This window comes from Lepidochelys olivacea (assembly GCF_965140295.1).
Source record: "Lepidochelys olivacea isolate rLepOli2 genome assembly, chromosome: 3".
NCBI lineage: Eukaryota > Metazoa > Chordata > Testudines > Cheloniidae > Lepidochelys > Lepidochelys olivacea.
Window position 1 is genome coordinate 69886437 of NC_140413.1, and position 22730 is coordinate 69909166.

General features: G+C 41.2%; 1 protein-coding gene across 1 annotated transcript in view; it reads right to left on the reverse strand.

Moving 5' to 3' along the window:
* The window catches only part of MDN1 (midasin AAA ATPase 1), a 163204-nt gene that overhangs the window by 113056 nt on the left and 27418 nt on the right, over window positions 1–22730 (reverse strand). Inside the window, exons 9-20 of the mRNA XM_084622359.1 lie at window positions 22408–22522; window positions 18619–18812; window positions 13999–14080; window positions 12380–12475; window positions 10458–10570; window positions 9628–9776; window positions 9487–9547; window positions 8728–8939; window positions 6538–6641; window positions 5623–5767; window positions 2911–3007; window positions 454–567 (exon numbers count right to left, since the gene is read on the reverse strand). Coding sequence (XP_084478485.1) covers window positions 454–567; window positions 2911–3007; window positions 5623–5767; window positions 6538–6641; window positions 8728–8939; window positions 9487–9547; window positions 9628–9776; window positions 10458–10570; window positions 12380–12475; window positions 13999–14080; window positions 18619–18812; window positions 22408–22522 — 1482 coding nt within the window. The remainder of the gene's footprint in view (window positions 1–453; window positions 568–2910; window positions 3008–5622; window positions 5768–6537; window positions 6642–8727; window positions 8940–9486; window positions 9548–9627; window positions 9777–10457; window positions 10571–12379; window positions 12476–13998; window positions 14081–18618; window positions 18813–22407; window positions 22523–22730) is intronic.

A 22730-nucleotide genomic window follows, 5' to 3' on the forward strand; every position in this document is an offset into this window, starting at 1 on the left:
TGTATCACTAGGTATTCACAAAGTCCTCTGAACAGATACTTTAGATTGCCCCAAAAAACTGAACTGCAGAAATTTAGCACGTTGGAGGCAACACGCCTGCTCTAAAGGAAAGAGGTTCTGTGGCAGGCAAGCAAACCATCCCCACAACTGACACACAATGATATTCTGAAGTAGCCGCCCCTTCTAACCTCTCAGATGGAGGAAAGGATTAAAGCAATAATTTTCTCTAACTGGTAATGTCAATAAACTACTTTTTGGAATGAGGATGGAAGAAAGGAAGACAAACAGCAATAAAAGGTAACATACAAGTAGTCCTAGAATAAGGAGGTTGGGTGTCATTCTTCAAGAACCTAGGGTGGGAGAGACTAATATAAAAAATTGTAGGCTGTAATTATGTATTTTCATTTGCAGCTTATTCCACTGAGGCTTCATAAAAATGTAAATATAACCTACTTCATGATTCCTTGTACTGTGTTTTTGCTCACATTCAAGCCTTTCAGATAGTCCATGATAAGAATGAGCAAGTCTCCTTCATTCTGCAGTTCTTCTACATAAAGTTCAGTAAACCTACGAGAAAAATTAAGCTATAACACTTAGACATCTGCCTGCTGATGATAAAACAGACACTCTGAAATTTCATTATGGCCCAGTTAATCTCTCACAGAACATATAATGCTCAAAATATAGCATAAGCAGCAAATCAAATATTGATTTGTTTGCCAACATAAAGATTTATTGACTTGATATACAAATACCAACTGAACTGAAGCAGAGAATAATATGTAACTACAGGCTAAGTACTACATTGCTTAAGGACAAAGTATCAATATCTGTATTGTTTTATACAGTCTACCAAGTTCAACTCACAATACGAGAAACATGCTTTTAAAAGGAGTTTGTGGTACAGAGCTCCAGACAGCAGTTACTGAATATTAAAGTATTGGCACAGCAAGAGGGCTTTTGAAAACTGATTCTCTATATTAATCACTCAACTGCTGTGAAATATACCACACATCCAATTTTTGTGCTGTCAAGCTTACCTCGCATATTCCCTCTTTTCATAATGGAGCAACCATTTAAATAGAGAAAAACAACTCATCAAGATAAAAAGGAAACAAAGCAGCTACATTAGCAGCAAAGTATCTACTTTAAATTTAGCTACTGAAGTGGAGTTCTAAGCCACTCCAAAAATGGCAGTAATGGGATTTCATGTTCATTGTCTCACTGACTGTGCATTAATTATGCTTACCAAGTATAAAAATAGCATTTCTGATTGTTTAGTCCTGGAAACTCATCCTGGGATCTGAGAATCAAGTTGGGTTCTTTGCATCTCATACATCACTGCTAACAATGGTTCTGCAGGCCAAAGTAGGCCAGCTACATTTGTAAAATTCCATTGCCTTTAGTGATTTTGGAAAAATGTAATTTACTGGAACTTAAAATAAGCAATTCTGACTATAATGCAAAAGGTGAAATTTACTCCAGCTCTCTCTCTCTCTCTTATTGCTATTAGCTCTGCAAAGCTAAAAGCAACAAAACCTTATTTTTGTCACTAGTGACAGCAGATGATTAACTACACACAGTGAACAGATCTCCTGAGTAAGCAGTGAAGATTTTCACGTGGTCACTTTTCAGGGTGGTATAAATTTTGTATAAGTTTCCTGACAATCAGCAGGGAAATTGCATGAGAAAGACACAGCAGGTCCAGAACTTAGCACTCACCAGGTGATGTCAGGTGTGTTACACTAGAGAAAGAAATTCTCTCAGACCCACTTTTCCCCAGCCCCAGTGGTCCTTTGAGTCCCAAATATTCCAGGTATCACACATCCACTCCCATGTCCAACTAACCTTCCTCCAACTTTTGAAGACTAAATATATAGCTCTTTGTACAGCCCATCAACACTGCTAAGTTAACAAGAATGATTACTAGAGGACTGTGAAGCACTTGCCTTTATTATTCCCAAGAGGCACAGAGCATGCTGCTACAGCCTCTTGACAACTTACATTTAAGGAAGGACTCCTAAAGAGTAACATTCTATACTATTTCGAGACCAGCTCTTTAGGTTCTGCATCAGCAGAACAGTAGTTTCCTCCTGCTATTCAATCAACATTCTTCAACTGTCTGATAACAAACACCTCTCAGAATGACAGGTTTCAGAATGGTAGCTGTGTGTCACGGAGTGTGGGGGAGTCCAGGCCTTGCACCCCCTCTTCCTGGGTTCACCATGACTCTCAGCCAGCCAGTAAAACAGAAGGTTTATTGGACAATAGGAACAGAGTCTAAAACAGAGCTTGTGGGTACAACCAGGACCCCTCAGTCAAGTCCCTCTGGGGGGCAGGGAGCTTAGACCCCAGCCTTGGGGGTTCCCTGAGTTCCACCACCCAGCACAAAACTGAAACTAAAACCCCTCCAGCAGGCTCTCTCCTCCAGCCTTTGTCCAGTTTCCCGGGCAGAGGTGTTACCTTCCCCCGCCCCCTCCTAGCTCAGGTTACAGGCTCTCAGGTATCCCATCCCCAATGAAACTCCCCAGCCACATTCCCAAGTCAACACTCCCCCCCACCCTACTGCCTCACACCGTGTTAGTCTGTATCAGCAAAAATAACGAGGCGTCCTTGTGGCACCTTAGAGACTAACAAATTTATTTGGGCATAAGCTTTCGTGGGGTAAAACCCACTTCAGCAGATGCACGGAGTGAAAAATACAGTAAGAAGAATATATATTATTTTATGTGCTATAATATATATTCTTCTTACTTTATTTTTGTTAGTCTCTAAGGCATCTCTCAGAATGTCTGTCTCCTGGGGCTTCAAGCACAGATGTTGTACCATTCATGTTGACTCATGAAACTAGTCAAATTCCAAAACAGACAGCAACTTTAACTATTTTACAATCCATTCATTTTTTTTAACCTGTTTCTTATTCCTGGGGGTAGATTTCTCTTTCCAACATCCGTAGCTGGATTCATACAGGCAAACAAACGAAAACCAGGATGACGCACCAGAGGTTCTAAAAAGAAAAATAAAGATGTTTCCCTTCTATTCACAAACACAAAAATGCAAACCAAAACACTATAATGTAAATCAAAGACATTTCTTGGTTAATCCAAAACAGTTTAAGTCCCCCTCCTCTCTACCACTCATTGCTATCCTGCATCCTCTTTTAACTACAATGCCACTGTTTAAGACTTTAGCGATTCACCTGGTCTGGTGAGTTAGGACATATCTACAACCTTGGGGTAATGACCACTACAGGGGATGTGATTTCTAAAGTGCACTGGCATGTTGTGCATTAATTAGTCCATGTAGACCCTGTAGGTGTACACTAAAAGTTCCCTAATACTAGCACTTTAATCTAGTACTTTTAGTGCACACTAGTAGGGTCCACAGTTAGGGAAGGATCACCTAGCAAGCCAGAGGCAGAGCTGGGAACTGTAGCCAGGTCATCACAGTCTCAGTCCAGTATGCTATACACTATACTGTCTGCCCAATGTACGGAGTTCCTTCTGCATCACCTCTAGAGACATGAAATTCTTATTCAGGGATGCTCCAGACATCTGTTCAAAAAGAGAGGCTAAGAGCAAGAGCAACAGCAATTTCTGAAGACTGAAGACACTGGGGCCTTCATGTAAGTACTACTTCTCCTCTCACATAAAGAAGTGAAGTCATACTGCCAGTGCATTTGCCTTTCACTCCTTATGGAGGAAAAATTCTGCAATGATTATTTTAAGCTATATGGGAGGGGGAGTTGGCCAATTCAGATGACTTTGTTGCTACAGAACAGTGAGAAGCACTGTTATGTAAACTGGCAGCTGCATTCTGCATGAGTTGATGTTTGCATGGTCTTCAAGCTAAACCACAAGAACAGCACACAGCTGTAATCTAATCCAGAAGTGAAATAACTTTAACCGGGCTCTATACTAGGAAAGATGTGGACAAACTGGAAAGAGTCCAGAAAAGAGCAAAAAAAAAAAAAAAAAAGATAAAATTCATGGAGGATTCTGGCGACCAGATCTGCATGCAATATTCAAGATAGGGGCGTATCATGGATTTATATACGGGCATTATGATATTTACTGTCTTATTATCTATCCCTTACCTAATGGTTCCTAACATTCTGTTAGCTTTTTTGACTGCCATTGCACATTGAGCAGATGTTTTCAGAGAACTATGCACAGTGACGCCAAGATCTTTCTTGAGTGGTAACAGCTAATTTAGACCACATCATTTTGTACATACAGTTGGGATTGTGTTTTCCAAAATGCATTACTTTGCATTTTTCAACGCTAAGTTTCATCTGCCATTTTGTTGTCCGGTCACTCAGTTTTGTGAGATCCCTTTGTAACTCTTCACATTCTGCTTTGGACTTAACTATCTTTTTGTATCATCTGTAGTTTTGTATCATCTGCAAATTTGCCACCTCACTGTTTACCCCTTTTTTCCAGATCATTTATGAATATGTTGAACAGCACTGGCCCCAGTACAGATCCTTGGGGGACACCACTATTTACCTCTCTCCATTCTGAAAACTGACCATTTATTCCTATCCTTTATTTCCTGCCTTTTAACCAGTTACTGATCCAAGAGAGGACCTTCCCTCTTACTCCATGACTGCTTACTTTGCTTAAGAGCCTTAGGTGAGGGACCTTGCCAAAGGCTTTCTGAAAGTCCAAATACACTATATCAACTGGATCACCCTTGTCCACATGTTTGTTGAGCTCCTCAAAGAATTCTAATAGATTGGTGAGGCATGTTCCCTTTACAAAACCCATATTGACTCTTTTCCAACAAATTGTATTCATCTGTGTGTCTGATAATTCTATTCTTTAATATAGTTTCAACCAATTTGTGTGGTACTCAAGTTAGGCTTATCAGCCTAAAAAAATGGTGTCACATTAGCTATCCTCCAGCCACCTGGTACAGAAACTGATTTAAGAGATACATACCATAGTAGGACTAGTAATGGGCTTAATCCTCAGAAAGAGAAATTTAGGTTAGATATTAGGAAAAGCTTTCCACCTATAAGGGAAGTTAAGCTCTAGAATAGACTTCTAAGGGAGGTAATGGACTCCCTATCATTGGAGGTTTTTAAGAACAGGTTGGACAAACACATGTCAGAGCTGGTCTAGCCTCAGAGCAGGGGCTGGATTTGATGACATCCCTTCCAATCATAAATGTTATGGTTCTATTAATGTTTGTAATGGTGACAAGAGGATACATACTTTTCTCTTAAACAGCCAGTCTCAGCCTTCCAGTAAAACAGATGGAAAAAAGCACTTGTGGCCTCAGCTACTAGGTGGATATTCTGAACCAGTCAATAACGGAACAGGATCCCAACGTTGCACATCAAAGTAACAAAACACATGGGCATTACCCTACAGATTACGTCCACTACTTCAGGATCGCTTCTGCCACATCATCTTATTCAAGTCCTGATCTTAGCTAGACACTTGCAGTCAAGCTTCACTACCCACCAAGTATGACAGAGCTGAATGTCATCAGCATTCTGGTGCCACTGCAATCCAAACCATCTCATATGTCCCACAATTTGCCTTACATACACACTTATAAAGTACATTGTTGCCAGACACCAAAGTACAGCACAAACAAACATACTAATAGTACCTGTGTCTCCTCTGTCTAGTAACACCAGTGAGCCAGATGATCCTTCTAGCAAGCCACTCAGGCATTCTAAAGTCTCTGCTGAAGCCAAATTAATCTCATCCAGTAAAATCCACTCTCCTTTCTTCACCGCTTGTGCCAGAGTACCCTAAAAAGTGGAACCCATTCAATGTTAGCTATTTAACGTTGAGGATATACGAAACATCTGGTGAAGCTGTGAACACGAATTACACCCTATCTTGTAATCTGTGGATTGTCTAGATGAATGGAAAAATCAAATTCCACTTCAGTGAGAGCTGTACCTCTCAGTAAGATTTTTTTTTTTTAAATTAAATGACTTGTCAAGAATTTAGACAACTCAAATATACTTTGAATGTACACTATTAATAAAGTTAATAAAATTACAAGGAACAATAATTTACAACATCAACAAGAATTTGGGAAATGATAACAACTAAAAATCTAATGCAATTCACTTGAACCATTTATAAAAGTCTTTGTAGATACTTGAAGCTAAAAATACAAAATTATGATTATCTAGATATTCTGTTGGAAAATTTAGTGCAGTCATTTATCCCGCTAAACCTGATTTTCAGCTCAAGTTTTCCCAAAGTTGCTTTTCTAACATGGTGCACCAGAACTGACGATATGAGCATTATTGATATTCTCGTGTCAAAGCAAGTATAGCTTTCATCAGACCATCAATATGTTGCTTTACAACCAAACAAACTCTTTCTAGCCATCCCAGCCTCAAGGAAAAATAGTGCATCCAAGTCCACACCACCACTGTTTGTAAAGTTTTTGCTTCATAAAAAGACTTGTCAGTACACCTAATTATCTTATAATATTGGTTAATTGTAACTGTAAATACTGCCCCCCACTTTCCTAGCCCAATGTCATATTTAAATATCTAAATACCTCTACAAATGCAAACACCAGAAAATTTTCTGTCATTTTCATCTGTTGATGGGCATGGTTAAGTCTAAGACCAAATGCTTCCCACTTTTCTTTCAGTGGTGAGCCTACAAGAAAAACAAATTTGATTTTTGTAACATCAGAATGATGGCATAAAACACATTGCTATAACACTGAATTTTGTGAAGCCACTGCAGCCATGGAATATAATGCAATAAGATGGAGCTTAGCTGAACTCATAAGGAGAAGAAAATACTCAAGTTTTGCAGTTTAGATCCCATGAATTAAAACAAGGAACTGTTATAGTTTTGTTCAAATGCATTTTTAAAATGTTCTAAGAGCTTAAAATTGTATTTCATGAGTATAATCAACCTGCTATTCATGCAAAAGTCTCCCAGCTTAGGAGCAGCCTCTTGCCAGTGATGAGCTGCCAGAAGCTCAAGAACCAGTTCCTTCACTCGCTCCGGGTCTTCAGCAGCACTTCGGCAGCACGTCCTTCAGTCCCTCCGGGTCTTCAGCGGCACTGAAGGACCCGCCGCCAAAATGCCGCCAAAGACCCGGAACGAATGAAGGACCCGCCGCTGAAGTGCCGCCGAAGACTCGGAGTGCCGTCGGGTCAGTAAAAATTCACATGGGAGCCTCCCCAGCCGAGAGCTCAGGCGGGACAGACAGGACGGTCCCGCAGGCCACATCCTGTCCGTCCCGCCTGAGCTTCCCCACCCCTTAAACAACCGGTTCTAAACAGGCTTCAAAATTTAACAACTGGTTCATGTGAACCGGTGCAAACTGGCTCCAGCTCACCACTGCCTCTTGCTGACACATTCAATAGTATCAGAAATAATGTACTTTCCAATCCAGTGAGACAGTAAGTGGTGCTGCAGGAAATGATGTAATCTGCAAAACCTATTTGGGGAGGGAGGAAATTGAGAATAAACACTCTTGTAACTGAATGGGGTCCACAAACTAGGTTTCTTGATGATATTCTAATACTGTTACTCATCCGTCATAATGTCTGGTTTTTGATCAAGTCACTGCCTGAGGTAAGAGTGTTCATCACAATGTCGGACGTGGTTAGCTTTGTAAGTTTTATTTTCTATTGTGCATTACTTTTCATTTGCATTGGGACTTCAATCACGTTTTTTTTTTTTTTTTTGTCTTTGAGGATTATTAACACTCCCCTGAAAGCCAATCAATTATTTAAACCTATATCAGAATCTAGTTAGTTTAACCTGTGCTCTGCTGAAGCAGGAAAGGTCTTTAACACTCCCCTGAAGAATGCTCACCCCCGTTTAGGCTAGTGCTTTCTTTAGTACCTGCAGAGCTGAGGAGAACCAGCTAAAGGAAGGGCAAGAAAATGTACATAATTAATTCAGTTTGGCCCGCACCAAATGAAAGTTAAAATTATTATTATTAATTATATGTATTACTATAGTGTGCAGCAGCCCCAGTCATGAACCAGGACCCCATAGTGCTAGGCGCTGTACAAAAACAGAACAAAAAATGGTCCACATCCCAGACAGCTTACAATTTAAGTGCAAGACAAAAGCCAATAGATGGACAGACAAACTAACAGACGGGGCAGAGCAAGAGAACTACAAGACATTTTTCAGCATGATAGGCAGTGGTCTCAGCACACCAGTGGCCTATCGGTTGTCAAGTTTTCTGTAGGCATGACAGCACAGGGAAGTTTTAAGGAAGGATCTGTTCGAGGACAATGAGGTAGCCTTGCAGATGTTTATGAGAAGCTCCTCCTAAGTATGAGGGCAGCATAGGAAGAAGCATGGAAGAGCTTGTTTGAAAATTGAACAAGTGGGTGATGGAGGCTGGCATCACGGCCTGATAAATAGTGGATGTCTCGATTTCGATAGCTACTGAGAGATGATAGGTAAGGTGGTGAGAGGCTGTGACGGGCCTTGGAAGTGAAGACAAGCAGTTTATGTTTGATGCGCTAGAGAAGGGGAAGCCGGTGGAGGGATGCAAAGAGAGGAGTGACCTGATCAAAGCGACAGGCTTGGAAAACGATCACTAGAGCAGCATTTTAAATAGATAAGAAGAGAGGGCCAAGATTGCATTTGCAAGGCCAGAGAAGATGAAGTTGTGCAAATCAGCAGACAAGGAACTGACCACCACAACTTTTACCTTCTGCAACAGTTAACTGTTGATGATGAGTGCTTGCTTAGGTTGAATTCTTACCTGATGTGTTTTCTTTTGCTTCCTTATTAATGGCAGATTTGTGAACATGCTGCATTAATTTGAGTAGATCATGCCAACGTTTCTGTCTGTAACACGTCTGGATATGACCCAAGAAAGTTTGATTTTGCTTCCTGGAAAACGTCTGAGAGAAGAGTTCCTCAAAAGACTCTCGTAAGGGCAGCCAAATCAATTTGTTATCCACTGGTTTATAGCTGTGCAGGACCAAGAGAGAAATTAGTTACTTGTTTCATGGCCAAATGCCAGCTCCCCTCTGCTCCTGTGAAATTTGACAAAATTTGTGTCCCTGAACTGCAGATGTTATGAGGTCACATAGAAATTCAGAACAAACAATTATAAACTAAGGTTTATTAGATTTGAAATGGCAAATGCATACATGCTCCTTAGAAAGCGATTTTATACTAACCGTACGGCTCTAATAGCCAATCCACCCTCGCTACTATCAGCCAAAATACCTAGTAGATATTTCGATAACTATATATACTAGGCAAGTTTGGCTTTTTATTTTAGCAGCTGTGGCTTGCACACTTGTCCACAGAACTTAATTAAGCCATTTAAGAGCACAAGCTCTTGAATGCGAGTGGTGATAGCAGGATTCCTGCTCACTGAAACACCTACTTGGTTACCCATTTTTATAAGTTACACTATAGTTCAGTTGTGTTTATAATCAAATATGCTTGAATGAAAGCTTGCTTTAATACATTTTCAGTCCATTCTATATCAACTAATTCAACGACTCACCCCCCAAGCAGATCTGCAGTGTCACTCTGTTGGTTCATATTGATAACCCTCAAATGGTGTCCTTGAAACAAAAGAAAAAGTCATCATTTGTGTATTTTCTATTGCCTCTGTACAAAGTGGAATATTTATACTTTATTATACCTGTAATATGAGCAAGGTATTGGACAGTCGAGGTTTTGCCAGTTCCTGTTTCACCCACCAACAGCACAGGCTCTCCTTTGTCAACACACATCGCAAGCTGTTCAATCAGTACCGAAGATGGGCGTGTGGCAGCAAAGTTTTGCTTCTCCCTGCCAAGCCAGAGAAAGCAGCTGTTAAGGACAAGGTACCTCAAGAAACTCTCACTTCAATTTTAATTTTTTTCCCCTTAGGGTTGCAACTAAAGTTTTGACTTTTAAATAAGAAAATATGTCTAACAAAAACAGTTCCAAGATGTGCGTTTAAATACCAGATTAGACACACCAGTGTTTGTTTTCTCTATTTACAACTCAGAAATCTAGACTTTTTCGTTAACAACTTTTTATTGATTATATTAAAGAAATTTGGGCTTCTCACAAGAATCCTTGGTTTTTACACTTCCCTCTTCCCTACCACCTGAGTTACTGCCACCAAAACAGCTTTCATTGCTACATCCTTCAAATGATCCCTTCACCAAGTCAGATTTGCTGTTGTCACCACTCAACACCTTCCCAGACATTTCCAGCTCTAGCCTGATTTCAGGATATTCTAATTTAAAAGGTACAGAGAATCTCCATCCTTCGTTTGTTAGAGATGCCATGCTGACATCTCAGTCCTGATATAAGATTCTGATATCAAAACAAACAGCCTTCTTCTTTTGCTTAAAATGATGTTGTCAGACTCCCTTAACATGCAACTTTTATACTTTAGCTTTCAATACGTTCGACTCCAACATAAAATGTATAGCTCCCAGGGAAAAAGGTACAGGAAGGGTGAACTACAGTCATCTTTACCTTTGTATAAGAAGTGCCTGAGTTTGCTTCCGCAAGAGCCGCACTCTTCCCACAGCGACTTCATGTTCCCTTATTAGAATTTCTGGTTTATGAAGCTGACAATAGAACTCTGCCTAAATAGAAAGCACCATTATTTCCACTGTATATCATAATTCTGCCTGATACTTTATGCAAAGAACATAGCCTGTACGTTTTCTGTTCATCTAGTATCATTGTGTAACAAGCTCATTTGCTCATGAACACATTTTGAATCCTCATCACTTAGAAGACTTAAGAATCTTCCAAGTTCCACTCCTTCCTCCCAATGGTCCTTTTTCATTGGACAAGTATTGATTTCTCTCTGTACTTCTTATGGAACCTATGTCATTATGGGTCTATTTTGTCAATCTCTTTGCTAATCAATTACTTAAACCTGTATCAGAATCTAATTAGTTTAACGTGTGCTCTGCTGAAGCAGGAAAGCAAACAGCTTTTTGGGTGAGGCATAATATTATTTGTGTATAGAGGCACTGAGTGGGATGTCTGTCTCAATAGGATATTCATGGCAGTTACAGATTCTTCTGTTCCTATACTTAAACAATGGGGAATGAGGGAAGTGAACAGAAAAATCTGTATATATATATTTGACATTTTGAATTCTTCTCAAAGATCTTCTAAAGTTTTCATTCATTAAAGAAGGCTGCAAAGGAGGGATACTGTCAACTTTGGGGTAAAGGATGGAGATAGGAAGAGAGGAAGATCACACTTTTATCTGAAAATGTTGTAAGTTATCCAAGTAAATCATCAGTGAAAGACTAGAGGAAACACACTTTCTGTTTGCTTTGTGCATCTGACAGTGCTAATCAACTTCACTGTTTTATAGATCGTCAGTTGGCCTTTGTTTCTCATTCATTAGCATGATGAGAACACCTGCACACTGATCTGGAAGGAGTTCACATTTATACTCTTCCCCAGGCACAGGCATGGGAAGTAGAGGCGCGGAGGTGCTGCAGTACCCCCAGGTTTTATGCAGGGTCCCGGCTGCGCACGCGGGGTCCCAGCTGCCAGCCCCACTCCTGGCCATGCATGCGGGGTCCCGCATCATGGCTGCTGGCCCCATGCCCAGGGGTCCCAGCTGCCGGCCCCCCTCCCAGCCGTGCATGTGGGGTCCCAGCTGCCAGTGCCACACACGGGACTCTGCTACTGGCCCTGCGCCTGCCCCCAGCCATGGACCCAACCTCAGCCCCCTCATCCATGTCCTTGTCCCCTACTCCTGGAGACACAACCCTGCTCCCAGCCTCAGCCTGGGGGAGGCGGGGAGGGAGGGGGGGTGTCGGCACGAGGTAAAAAGTTTGGGGATAGTTCTGCTGGCTTTCAACCCCCCCCATAAAAAGCATTTAAGCGCCACTGTCCCCAGGCCCTTTAAAAGAGGCTTTAGTGGCAAGGCTGAAACTATAACTGGAGAGTCAAAAAGCAGTCATGAGCACAGACAGGAAGGGGAAGAGGGAGCCCAAGTATGTGCTGCTGCTCTTGGGCCCTGTTCTAAGACGATTCTAAACATCAGCTGAACAGCAGGGAAAAAAAGAATTTTTAAAAATTTAGTCTAAGAAGTGTAAAGCCTGGATATTCTTAAATTAGTCATTTCCAAAAAATTCAAATACACTATCTGTCCTTTTAAGGAGGGTCTCTAAGACTAATATTACTTTAATACCTAGACTGAGAAGCATTCTTATACATACATTTTTTCAAACTGTATCTATCCTAAAAAGCTAAAACAGCATCAGCGTCAGCATTTTGTTGCACATGAATAACCAGTTTTACTTATGCCTGTAACTATGAAATTAAATGGTTTCATCCAGGCAAAAAGTCATCTTTTACCATTCATTTATTGAACAATTTAGAATATTTTAAATAAAGGCCACGCTAACCGTTTCTCAATATACCTTTTTCTTGGAAATGTTTAGTTTGCTTCCAATAATTTCTGCCATTTTCTGCCTGCTCCCTTGCTTGGACAGCATAGCTGTGAAACAGTCTAATGCCTGTCAAAGGAAAAAAACACCACCACATTTTCAATTAATATGTTGTAACTTGACAGTAATCACGACACTTCACGTACCCTGGGCCTTATCAAGAGCTCACTGAAGTCAGTAGGATTCTTTTTATTGATTTTAGTGGACTTTGGATCTGACCCCATGTGTCCAACTACACAAAGTTCAGAAAGAACCCTAAAAACCCTGTAATTACTTAAAATAACATTTCTATACCTGGGAGTGTCACAGCTTTAGAATCTTCTTGGGTGATAAGCATCTCCTCATGGGTCACAAGATACCACACCTTAAAGCTACCTCCGAGGCATGATTGGACAATACCAGTTCTACATAACAAGCCAGGTTAATACATAGGGAAAATTCCACATTTGGAGAAAGGAAACCATTTTTAATCACTTGCCAAAAAAAACAAATGACATTTGAAATGGCTGAGGAATTTGAAATGTTAGAGTAAGTCTTGTAATGGAAAAGCACAGGTGAGGTTCAAAGGTGTGTTACACATGGCATCACCTCCACATACCTGCTTCTATGGATACACACAGAAGCATGTGATAAATTTAATATTTAAATTTAAATTTAAAATTTAATAGACCTGTGAAATAAAGTTACAACAGGCTACCACTGTATCACTTGCCCACAAATTCATCTCCCAAGGACTTACTCTAACATTGCAAATCTCTTGGCAACTTCAAAGAGCAACCAATCTTTATTTTTTTAAATGAGCCAGGAAATGCATCTTTACTATACCAAAACATGTAACCCATCACCACCCCAGGCCAAGGGTAAAAAACCTGTCCTGAGCTGCCCAGTAAGCAATTCTAAATATAAGCATCACAGCCTTAAAGTATCAGCAATGCCAAAAACAGAATCTTGTCATCATGGGAGAGGGAAGGTCTGCCTCTTCCTGATGAGCTCAGTGTTTGCATATAGCCCTGGAGGTGCCCCAGGCTATCAGACTTTAAAACAACATTTTTTTGTTTAAAAAACAGGCTGCTTTGAGAGGTGTTTTACATGTATTCGTTTTAATTTCTCCCTTCCTTTGAGTCCTGCATAAGTTGGATTTAGAAGTTGGATAAAGGCCTCTGGGTCATAGGTGGGGGATATATTACCACCATTTTTAAAGAAAAGACATTAAAATATTCCTAAAGTTGTGTTTTTGTAGCACATAGGATGCACTAATGGCACGCATTTGAGATGATATACATAACACATAACTTTGCCACTCACCAGCAATGTGCCATCCCAAACTCACACCACTAAAACTTACGTCACACCACCATTCCAGTAAGTTGATCAGAGAGAAATTCAGTATGTTACTACACAAAGACCTTTTCCAGGTCCAAGATGTCTAAGACCATAGGGATGCCTATGGGCTCTGTTACTGCATCCATCACTCCAACTAGAATCTGTTCAAGGCAGCACTATTTTTTTAAAATGAGTCTTGCTTTATGCCTTAAGGGCCAACACCAACATCCTTAGTGAACAACTGTAAAATGGATTAAGTCTTACTGTACCTCCTGAAAAATATTCACTGCAGTAGTTGAGGAAGAGCTGTCAAAGTTGTAGGCAATCCTGCCGCACCAATTCAATAAATCTCTAAGACAAGAGAGAGAGGAAGCCATATGTTGGGTACAGCTGAACAGTAATACACAACTCTTCTTTCCTCAATTCAGTCCAATTACTCTCCCTGCTGGTAACTAGATTTTATTTTCATTCAGATTTCATTTTACTTTTTAAATGTACACATGAAGGTATCACAGAAGTGGGATGTGTACTCCAAAGTGCAAATGACTACAGTAGAACCTCAGAGTTACGAACACCTCGGGAATGGAGATTGTTTGTAACTCTGGCCATGTCTACATCAACGCTGCTGTGATCGATGCAGTGGGGGTTGATTTAGTGCAGTGGTGGGCAACCTGTGGCCCATGGGCCACAGGCGGCCCACCACTGATTTACTGGGTCTAGTGAAGACCCGCTAAATCAACTGCAGAGAGCTCTCTGGTCAACTCCGGTACTCCACTGGAATGAGAGGAGTAAGTTAAATTGACGGGAGAGCATCTCCCATTGATGCAGTGTGGTGTACACGCCACAGTAAATCGACCTAATCTACGTAGCTGGAGTAGCATAATTTAGGTCAATTTATCCCCGTAGTGTAGACAAGGCCTCTGAAATGTTCGTAACTCTGAACAAAATGTTATGGTTGTTCTTTCAGAAGTTTACTACTGAACATTGACTTAATACAGCTTTGAAACTTTACTATGCAGAAGAAAAACGATGCTTTCCCTTTTTTTAGCAGTTTACCTTTAACACAGTACTGTACTGTATTTGTCTTTTTTTTTTTCTTTCTTTCTTTTTTTTTGGTCTCTGCTGCTGCCTGATTCCGTATTGTTAGTTCCAAATGAGGCCTTTGGTTTACTGCTCAGTTCATAACTTCGGTTTTTGTAGCTGTGCGGTTCTACTGTACTTAAAGAGCCACAATGTCTATTTTGGCAAAGTACTAGCAAACTATCAGAAACAGCCAGACATACATACCACATTAACAATTCCAGATAAACAAAGTTATTACAAAAAGCTTGCTTTTGTAATTGAGTAATTTATAAGGAAAATCTTTTCAAAGCTCAAGTTGCTTGCCAAAACCTCATTCCTTCTGAACTTCAGAATAAAGCAAACATGTTTCTGATGACAATGTTCATGACTAATATTAAGCGCGCAAATGGCTATGTTTTTAATAAAGGCCATTTCTATCACACTCCAAGGCTACTCTGCACTACCATATATCTAGTATTTGCATATTTTTTCATGAAATAATACTGATTATATAACTCAGTACAACTATCTTCGGTGCTTGATGTGAGAAGAAAGAGGAAAATCCAACAATCTACTCTGCATTTTGTCATCATTAGACAGGCCAAAAAAGAATTTGAAGCGCAACTAGCCAAAGACTCAAATACTAACATAAAAAAAAAGCGTACATCAGAAGCAGGAAGCATTCTAAACAATCAGTGGGACCACTGGATGATTGAGTGCTAAAGGAGTGCTCCAGGAAGATAAGGCCATTGGAGAAAAACTGAATTAATTCTTTGCATCAGTCTTCACTACAGAGGATGTGAGGGAGATTCCCAAACCTGAGCCATTCTTTTTAAGATGACAAATCTGATTAACTGTCCCAGATTGAGGTGTCATTAGAGGAGGTTTTGGAGCAAATTGATAAAAAGTAATAAGTCACCAGGACCAGATGGTATTCACAAAAGAGTTCTGAAGGAACTCATATATGAAACTGCAGAACTACTAACTGTGGTATGTAACTATCATTTAAATCAGCTTCTGTAGCAGATGACTGGAGGACAGCTAATGTGACGCCAATTTTTTGAGGCTATTCTGGCTACTAAAGGCCAGTAAGCCTAACTCAGTAAAAGGCAAATTAGTTGAAACTATATTAAAGAACAGAATTATCAGAAACACAGATGAATACAATTTGTTGGGGAAGAGTCAACATGGCTTTTGTAAAGGGAAATTATGCCTCAACAATCTATCAGAATTCTTCAAGGGAGTCAAACAAACATGCGGACAAAGAGGGTTGAGTGGATTTAATGTATTTAAGACTTTCAGAAAGCCTTTGACAAGGTCCCTCACCAAAGGCTCTTAAGCAAACTAAGCAGTCATGGAATAAGAGGGAAGGCTCGCTCATGGATCAGTAACCGTTTAAAAGAAAAGAAACAAAGGGTAGAAATAAATGGTTAGTTTTTGCAATGGAAAGAGGTAAATAGTGGTGTCCCCAGGGGTCTGTACTAGAACCAGTGCTGTTCAACATATTTAAAAATGATCTGGAAAAGGGGGTAAACAGTGAGGTGGAAAAATTTGAAGATGATACAAAATTACTCAAGATAGTTAAGTCCAAAGCAAACTGCAAAGATCTCACAAAGGGATCTCACAAAACTGGGTGACTGAACAATAAAATGGCAGATAAAATTCAATGTTGATATATGCAAAGTAATGCATTTTGGAAATTTCAACTATGCATACAAAATCATGGGGTCTAAATTAGCTGTTACCACCCAAGAAAGAGATCTTGGAGTCATTTTGGATAGTTCTCTAAAAACATTTGCTCAACGCACAGAGGCAGTCAAAAAAGTGACCAGAATGTTAGGAACCATTAGGAAAGGGATAGATAATAAGAAAGAAAATATCATAATGTCTCTATATAAATCCATGGTAGGCCACACCTTAAATACTGTGCGCAGATGTGGTTCCTCCATCTTAAAAAAGATATATCAGAAATGGAAAAGGCATAGAAAAGGGCAAAAAAAATTATTAGGGGTATGGAACAGCTTCCATGTCAGGAGAGATTAAAAAGACTGGAATTTTCAAATTTGGAAAAGAGACAACTAAGAGGGGATATGATAGTGGTCTATAAAATCATGACTGGTGTGAAGAAAGTGAATAAGGAAGTGTTATTTACCCCTTCACATAACAGAAGAACCAGGGGGTCACCAAATGAAAATAGGCAGCAGGTTTAAAACAAACAAAGGGAAGTACTTCTTCACACAACGCACAGTCAACTCATTGCCAGGGGATGCTGTGAAGGCTAAAACTATAACAGGGTTCAAAAAAGAACTAGATAAGTTCATGGATAGGTCCATCAATGGCTATTAGCCAGGATGGTCAGGGATGCAACCCTATGCTCTGAGTGTCCCTACCCTCTGTTTGCCAGAGCTGGAAATGGACAACAGGGGAGGGATTACTTGATGACTGCCTGTTCTATTCATTCCCTCTGAAGCACCTGGCATTGACCACTGTCAGAAGACAGGATACCGAGCTACATGAACCATTGGTCTGACTCACTAAGGCTGTTCTTATGTCACAAAAAGCCATAAAATAATTGTATGCTACAGGATTGGCTTCTTTGAGCAAACTATAGATTAGAATGCCATAAACAATTGCTTAACACCAAGATGCACTAATCTCATGTGCAAATAAAGAATACAGCTGAAAAAATATTTATTAGTTACCCCTTAATCTCATTTGTGTCCCTTTTCAACAAGAAGTTTTAGTTGTAATTAGCAAATCTTACCTACTAGACCAGAGGTGGGCAACAACGGCCCGCAGGCCACATCCGGCCCGTGGGCCCATCCTGCCCGGTCCTTGAGCTCCCCGCCGGACAGGCTAGCCCCCAGCCCCGCCCCTGCTGTTCCCCGTCCCCCACAGCTACAGTGCCACGCGGGCAGCAGCATGTCTGGCTCCGGCTGGGCGGCACGGCTGCCAGATATAATGCTCTGAGCGCCACGGTAAGGGGACCGGAGGTGCCAGGGGGCAGTCAGGGGACAGGGTGCAGTTGGATAGGTGTGGGAGTCCCGGGGGGGCCTGTCAGCTGATGGTTGGATGGGGCAGAGGTTCTGGGGCGGGCTGAAAAGGCGTGGAAGTCCCGGGGGGCCTGTCAAAGGGCAGGGCTGTGGATAGGGATCGGGGCAGTCAGGGGACAGGGAGCAGGGGGGCGGTTAGAAGCGGGGGGTCCCAGGACAGGACAGTCAGGGGACAAGAAGCAGGGGGGTTGAATGGGTCAGTGGTTCCTCGGGGAGCAGTCAGGGGGTGGGAAGTGGGAGAGGGCGGATAGGGGGCGGGGCCAGGCTGTTTGGAGAGGCACAGCCTTCTCTACCCAGCCCTCCATAGAGTTTTGCAACCCCAATGTGGTCCTCGAGCCAAAAAGTTTGCCCACCCCTGTACTAGACCTTATACATTTTGCTAAAATAGGCATTGAGAAATATCCCTGTGGCTTTATATTAAATTCTTATTTCTGACCCCTTGATCCCAAGATGTTCAAATCATTCAGGACATTTTACATTTAATCAAAATTATGCAGTCAATCTTGCATAGTAGTTATATTCCACACTACACAAGAAAGTGAAGTTCTACATCCTTTGGATTCAGAGTTCCAGAGGGCTACAAAGCATTAAAAATGACTTTAAAACAAACAAAAGAATGACAGAATTTTCCAAGACTATTAATTTTTTAACTTATGTTTCATAATGTTAATGGTTTTTCCCCAAGGAAAAAACCACAAACCAAGCCAAGTTTACTGTAAACTTTCACTCGCTGGCTAAATATTCTCTGAATAAATGTGTAAGGGACAAACCTACCTCAGAGATAGTTCTCTTCCCTCCAGATTTGGCCTTTTGTTTTCTTTTCTCATTTCTGATGTATCTTCCACTCCCTGCTCACAGGCAGGAAAACTGATTTCTGTTGTCTGATGCTTGTCTCCAGTCAGCTGAATATAAATGTCTAGTAGACAATCAGTCACAGCAGCAAGGTTGGGGTATCTGCCCTGAAGAATCTGACAAACAGAAATTGCAATCTGTATAAACTCAGAAGCCAACTACTAGTCATGCAAGTTTTATTAGGATATACTCAGATAATCACTCCCCAAGAGGCCAAGTTACAAAGACCAGTAAGGGGGGATCCAGTCTTAAAAAGAAGCTAAGTACTTTTGTAGCCTATAAAAATGATGAAGCAAGAGGAAGACCAAGGACAGAATAGGCCTGTTACTCAACGAGGGGGGAAAGAAAACAACAGAACATGTGGAAATGGCAGAGGTGCTTAATGACTCCTTTGTTTCGGTTTTCACCGAAGTTGGTGGCGATTGGACGTCTAATATAGTGAATGCCAGTGAAAATGAGGTAGGATCAGAGTCTAAAATAGGGAAAGACCAAGTCAAAAATTACTTAGACAAGTTAGATGTCTTCAAATCACATGGGCCTGATGAAATGCATCCTAGAATACTCAAGGAGCTGACTGAGGAGATATCTGAGCCATTAGCAGTTATCTTTGAAAAGTCGTGGAAGACAGGAGACATTCCAAAGACTGGAAAAGGGCAAATATAGTGCTCATCTATAAAATGGGAAATAAGGACAACCTGGGGAATTACAGACCAGTCAGCTTAACTTCTGTAACTGAAAGATAATGGAGCAAATAATTAAGCAATCAATTTGCAAACACCTAGAAGATAATAAGGTGATAAATAACATTCAGCATGGATTTGTCAAGAACACATTGTGTCAAACCAACCTGATAGCTTTCTTTGACAGGGTAACAAGCCTTGTGGACTGGGGGGGGAAGGGGTAGATGTGGTATATCTTGACTTTAGTAAGGCTTTCGATGCTGTCTCGAATGACCTTCTCATAAACAAACTAGGGAAATACAACCTAGATGGAGCTACTATAAGATGGGTGCATAACTGGTTGGAAAATTGTTCCCAGAGAATAATCATCAGTGGTTCACAGTCATGCTGGAAGGGCATAACGAGTGGGATCCTGCAGGGATCTGTTCTGGGTCCGGTTCTGTTCAGTATCTTCATCAATGATTTAGATAATGGCATAAAGAGTACACTTATAAAATCTGCGGATGATACCAAGCTGGGAGGGGTTGCAACTGCTTTGGAGGATAGAATTAAAACTCAAAATGATCTGGAAAAACTGGAGAAATGATCTTAAGTAAATAGGATGAAATTCAATACGGACAAATGCAAAGTACTTCACTTAGGAAGGAACAATCAGTTGCACACATACAAAATGGGAAATGACTACCTAGGAAGGAGTACTGCGGAAAGGGATCTGGATCACAAGCTAAATAGGAGTCAACAGTGTAACGCTGCTTCAAAAAAAAAAAAAAAAGCAAACATACTTCTGGGATGTATTAGCAGGAATATGGTAAGCAAGACACGAGAAATAATTTTTCCGCTCTACTCCATGGTGATTAGGCCTCAACTGGAGCATTGTGTCCAGTTCTGGGCACCACATTTCAGGAAAGATGTAGACAAATTGGAGAAAGTCCAGAGAAAAGCAACAAAAATTATTAAAAGATCTAGAAAATATGACCTATGAGGGAAGACTGAAAAAACTGGATTTGTTTAGTCTGGAGAAGAGAAGATTGAGAGGGGACATAACAGTTTTCAAGTGCATAAAAGATTGTTACAAGGAGGAGAGAGAAAAATTGTTCTTCTTAACCTCTGAGGATAGGACAAGAAGCAATGGGCTAAAATTGCAGCAAGGGAGGTTTAGGTTGGACATTAGGAAAAACTTCCGAACTGTCTAAGTGGTTAAGCACTGGAATAAATTGCCTAAGGAGGCTGTGGAATCTCCATTATTGGGGATTTTTAAGAGCAAGTTGGACAAACATCTGTCAGGGGTGGTCTAGATAATACTTAGTTCCGCCTTGAGTGCAGGGGACTGGACTTGAGTGCAGGGGATGACCTCTCAAGGTCCCTTTCAGTTCTATGATGCTTGCTTATGTTATACAGAACTGTGTTGAAATGTAAGTACAGTAGATTCTGCTTAATAGAAACTTGGATATTAACAACTTCCAGTTAATAACAGTGTTTTGCCAGGAACCAATCCCGTCCGATTGATTTTAATGTAAATGGGGTTTGGATATTGGCAACAGCATGCTGCTTATTAGCCGTATTTTTGAGAAAAAAGGATCCACCTTCAGGCAAGTTTGTAGGGATGCAGCCCCACAAGGAAGCACTGGGATGGGCCGAGCACACTGCATGCAGGTTTGCAGAGCTGCAGATAGGGAAGCAAGTGCTGAGACCTGCCTTCCCTGGCTGCAGCAGTGCAAATGAGCCTGTGGCTGGTGCTCAGCTGGTCCCATAGCTTCCTTCTGGGATGGCAGCTTGCAAACCTGCACATAGGGACCACACAGGAGATGATAGGCTGTGGGCTGGGAGAGGAGGCTGCAGGCAGAGTGGGAGGAAGCAGCTGCAGCCCAGATGCCAGAGCTGCATGGTACCTCTCCCAGTACCTGCACTCTCCCGACTACACCCTGTCAGGGCACTCCATATAGGGAAGAAAGTGCTGGGACATGCTGAGCCAAAGGATGCAGAGAGAGGTACTGTGCAGCTCCATGAGCCCCCAGTACACCTATTCCCTGGAAAACCCTGGTATTCGGGCTGCTGCCCCCCTCCTTGTTGCTGTCTGCCCACAAGCAGGTTTGTGGGCTGCACCCAGGGAAGGCACATCCCAGCATTTCCTTCCCTGGCTGCTGCCTCAGAAAGCTACTTTCTGCTTATTAGCAATTGTTGGACAATAGCAACTTTTTGCTGGCAACCAAGAGGTTGCTAACAAACGGAATCTACTCTAGGCCCAAAAATCGGTTTCCTAAAATCAGGCTTGACAACAGTCAAACGAGGCCTGGTAGAAGATGGGTCAAGTGAAGTGAGACAATTCAGAGGCAAGTTAGAGATAAATTAGGGCATAACCCCAGGTCATGTTGTGAAATGCGATGGGGAGGGTCCCAGAACCTGGGCTCCAGCCCAAACCCAAATGCCTGCACCACAATTTTACAGCCCTGCAAGCCTGAATCAGCTGACACGGGCCAGCCATGGATGTTTAACTGCAGTGTAAACGTACCCTAAGAGGCTTGTGGATCCCTTCCACACCTCCATGAGAATTAGAAGGGTTAAAATTCCCCTCAAGTCTTTTGATTGGGGACCGGGGGGGGGCACAAAAAGAACCAAAAAAAAGTCTTCCTCCCATTGACAAGCCTTCTTCACACTCAGATTGCACTTTGAGGTCTATACCTGCAAAGAAAAGGGCTAGAGAATTACTTTTTAAATGGAAGCTTTCTTCTCCAGCAGTCATTTGATGTACTATACTAAGCTCAACCAAAGTAGACATTCCCTAGAGATGTTAAGAATTGTGCTGAACGGTTCTATTTTGAGGTTGCCCAAAATCTCTCTCTGATTCACTTCCAAGCTTTGTAGAATAAGTATTCCTTTGCCCCAGATCTAACCTATCCATTTTGAAGCCAATATGACTATTTTGTGGATTTTGAACAACAAAAACAAGAATCAGGTTTATTATGGAATCTCTGTTGTAAACCTTAACTCTGGAACAACGTCTGGTGCTCTATAACGACATTACTCCACCTACCTCTTTGAGTTCTGCTTTATTCATGTTATCCATCCGAATTTTGGTCCAATGCTTGTCCAGAAGAGTAGCATGACTGTTTTGTTGTCGGTACCAACCACCACCACAGCTGAAGACTCTAAATTAAACAAACACACCCAATGGAGTCATATAGCTTATTACATATAGTTTAACTGAAGAATTTAAAATTCCATATTCTACCATAGGACTATTCCAATGCCTCAAAGAACTAGTAAGTTTAGCACATTTGTCTTGGTCTAATCTGAATGCACAGGGCTTCTAGGGTCCATAGCAGAAGCTGCATGTCATCCTGTCTCTTTTCCATA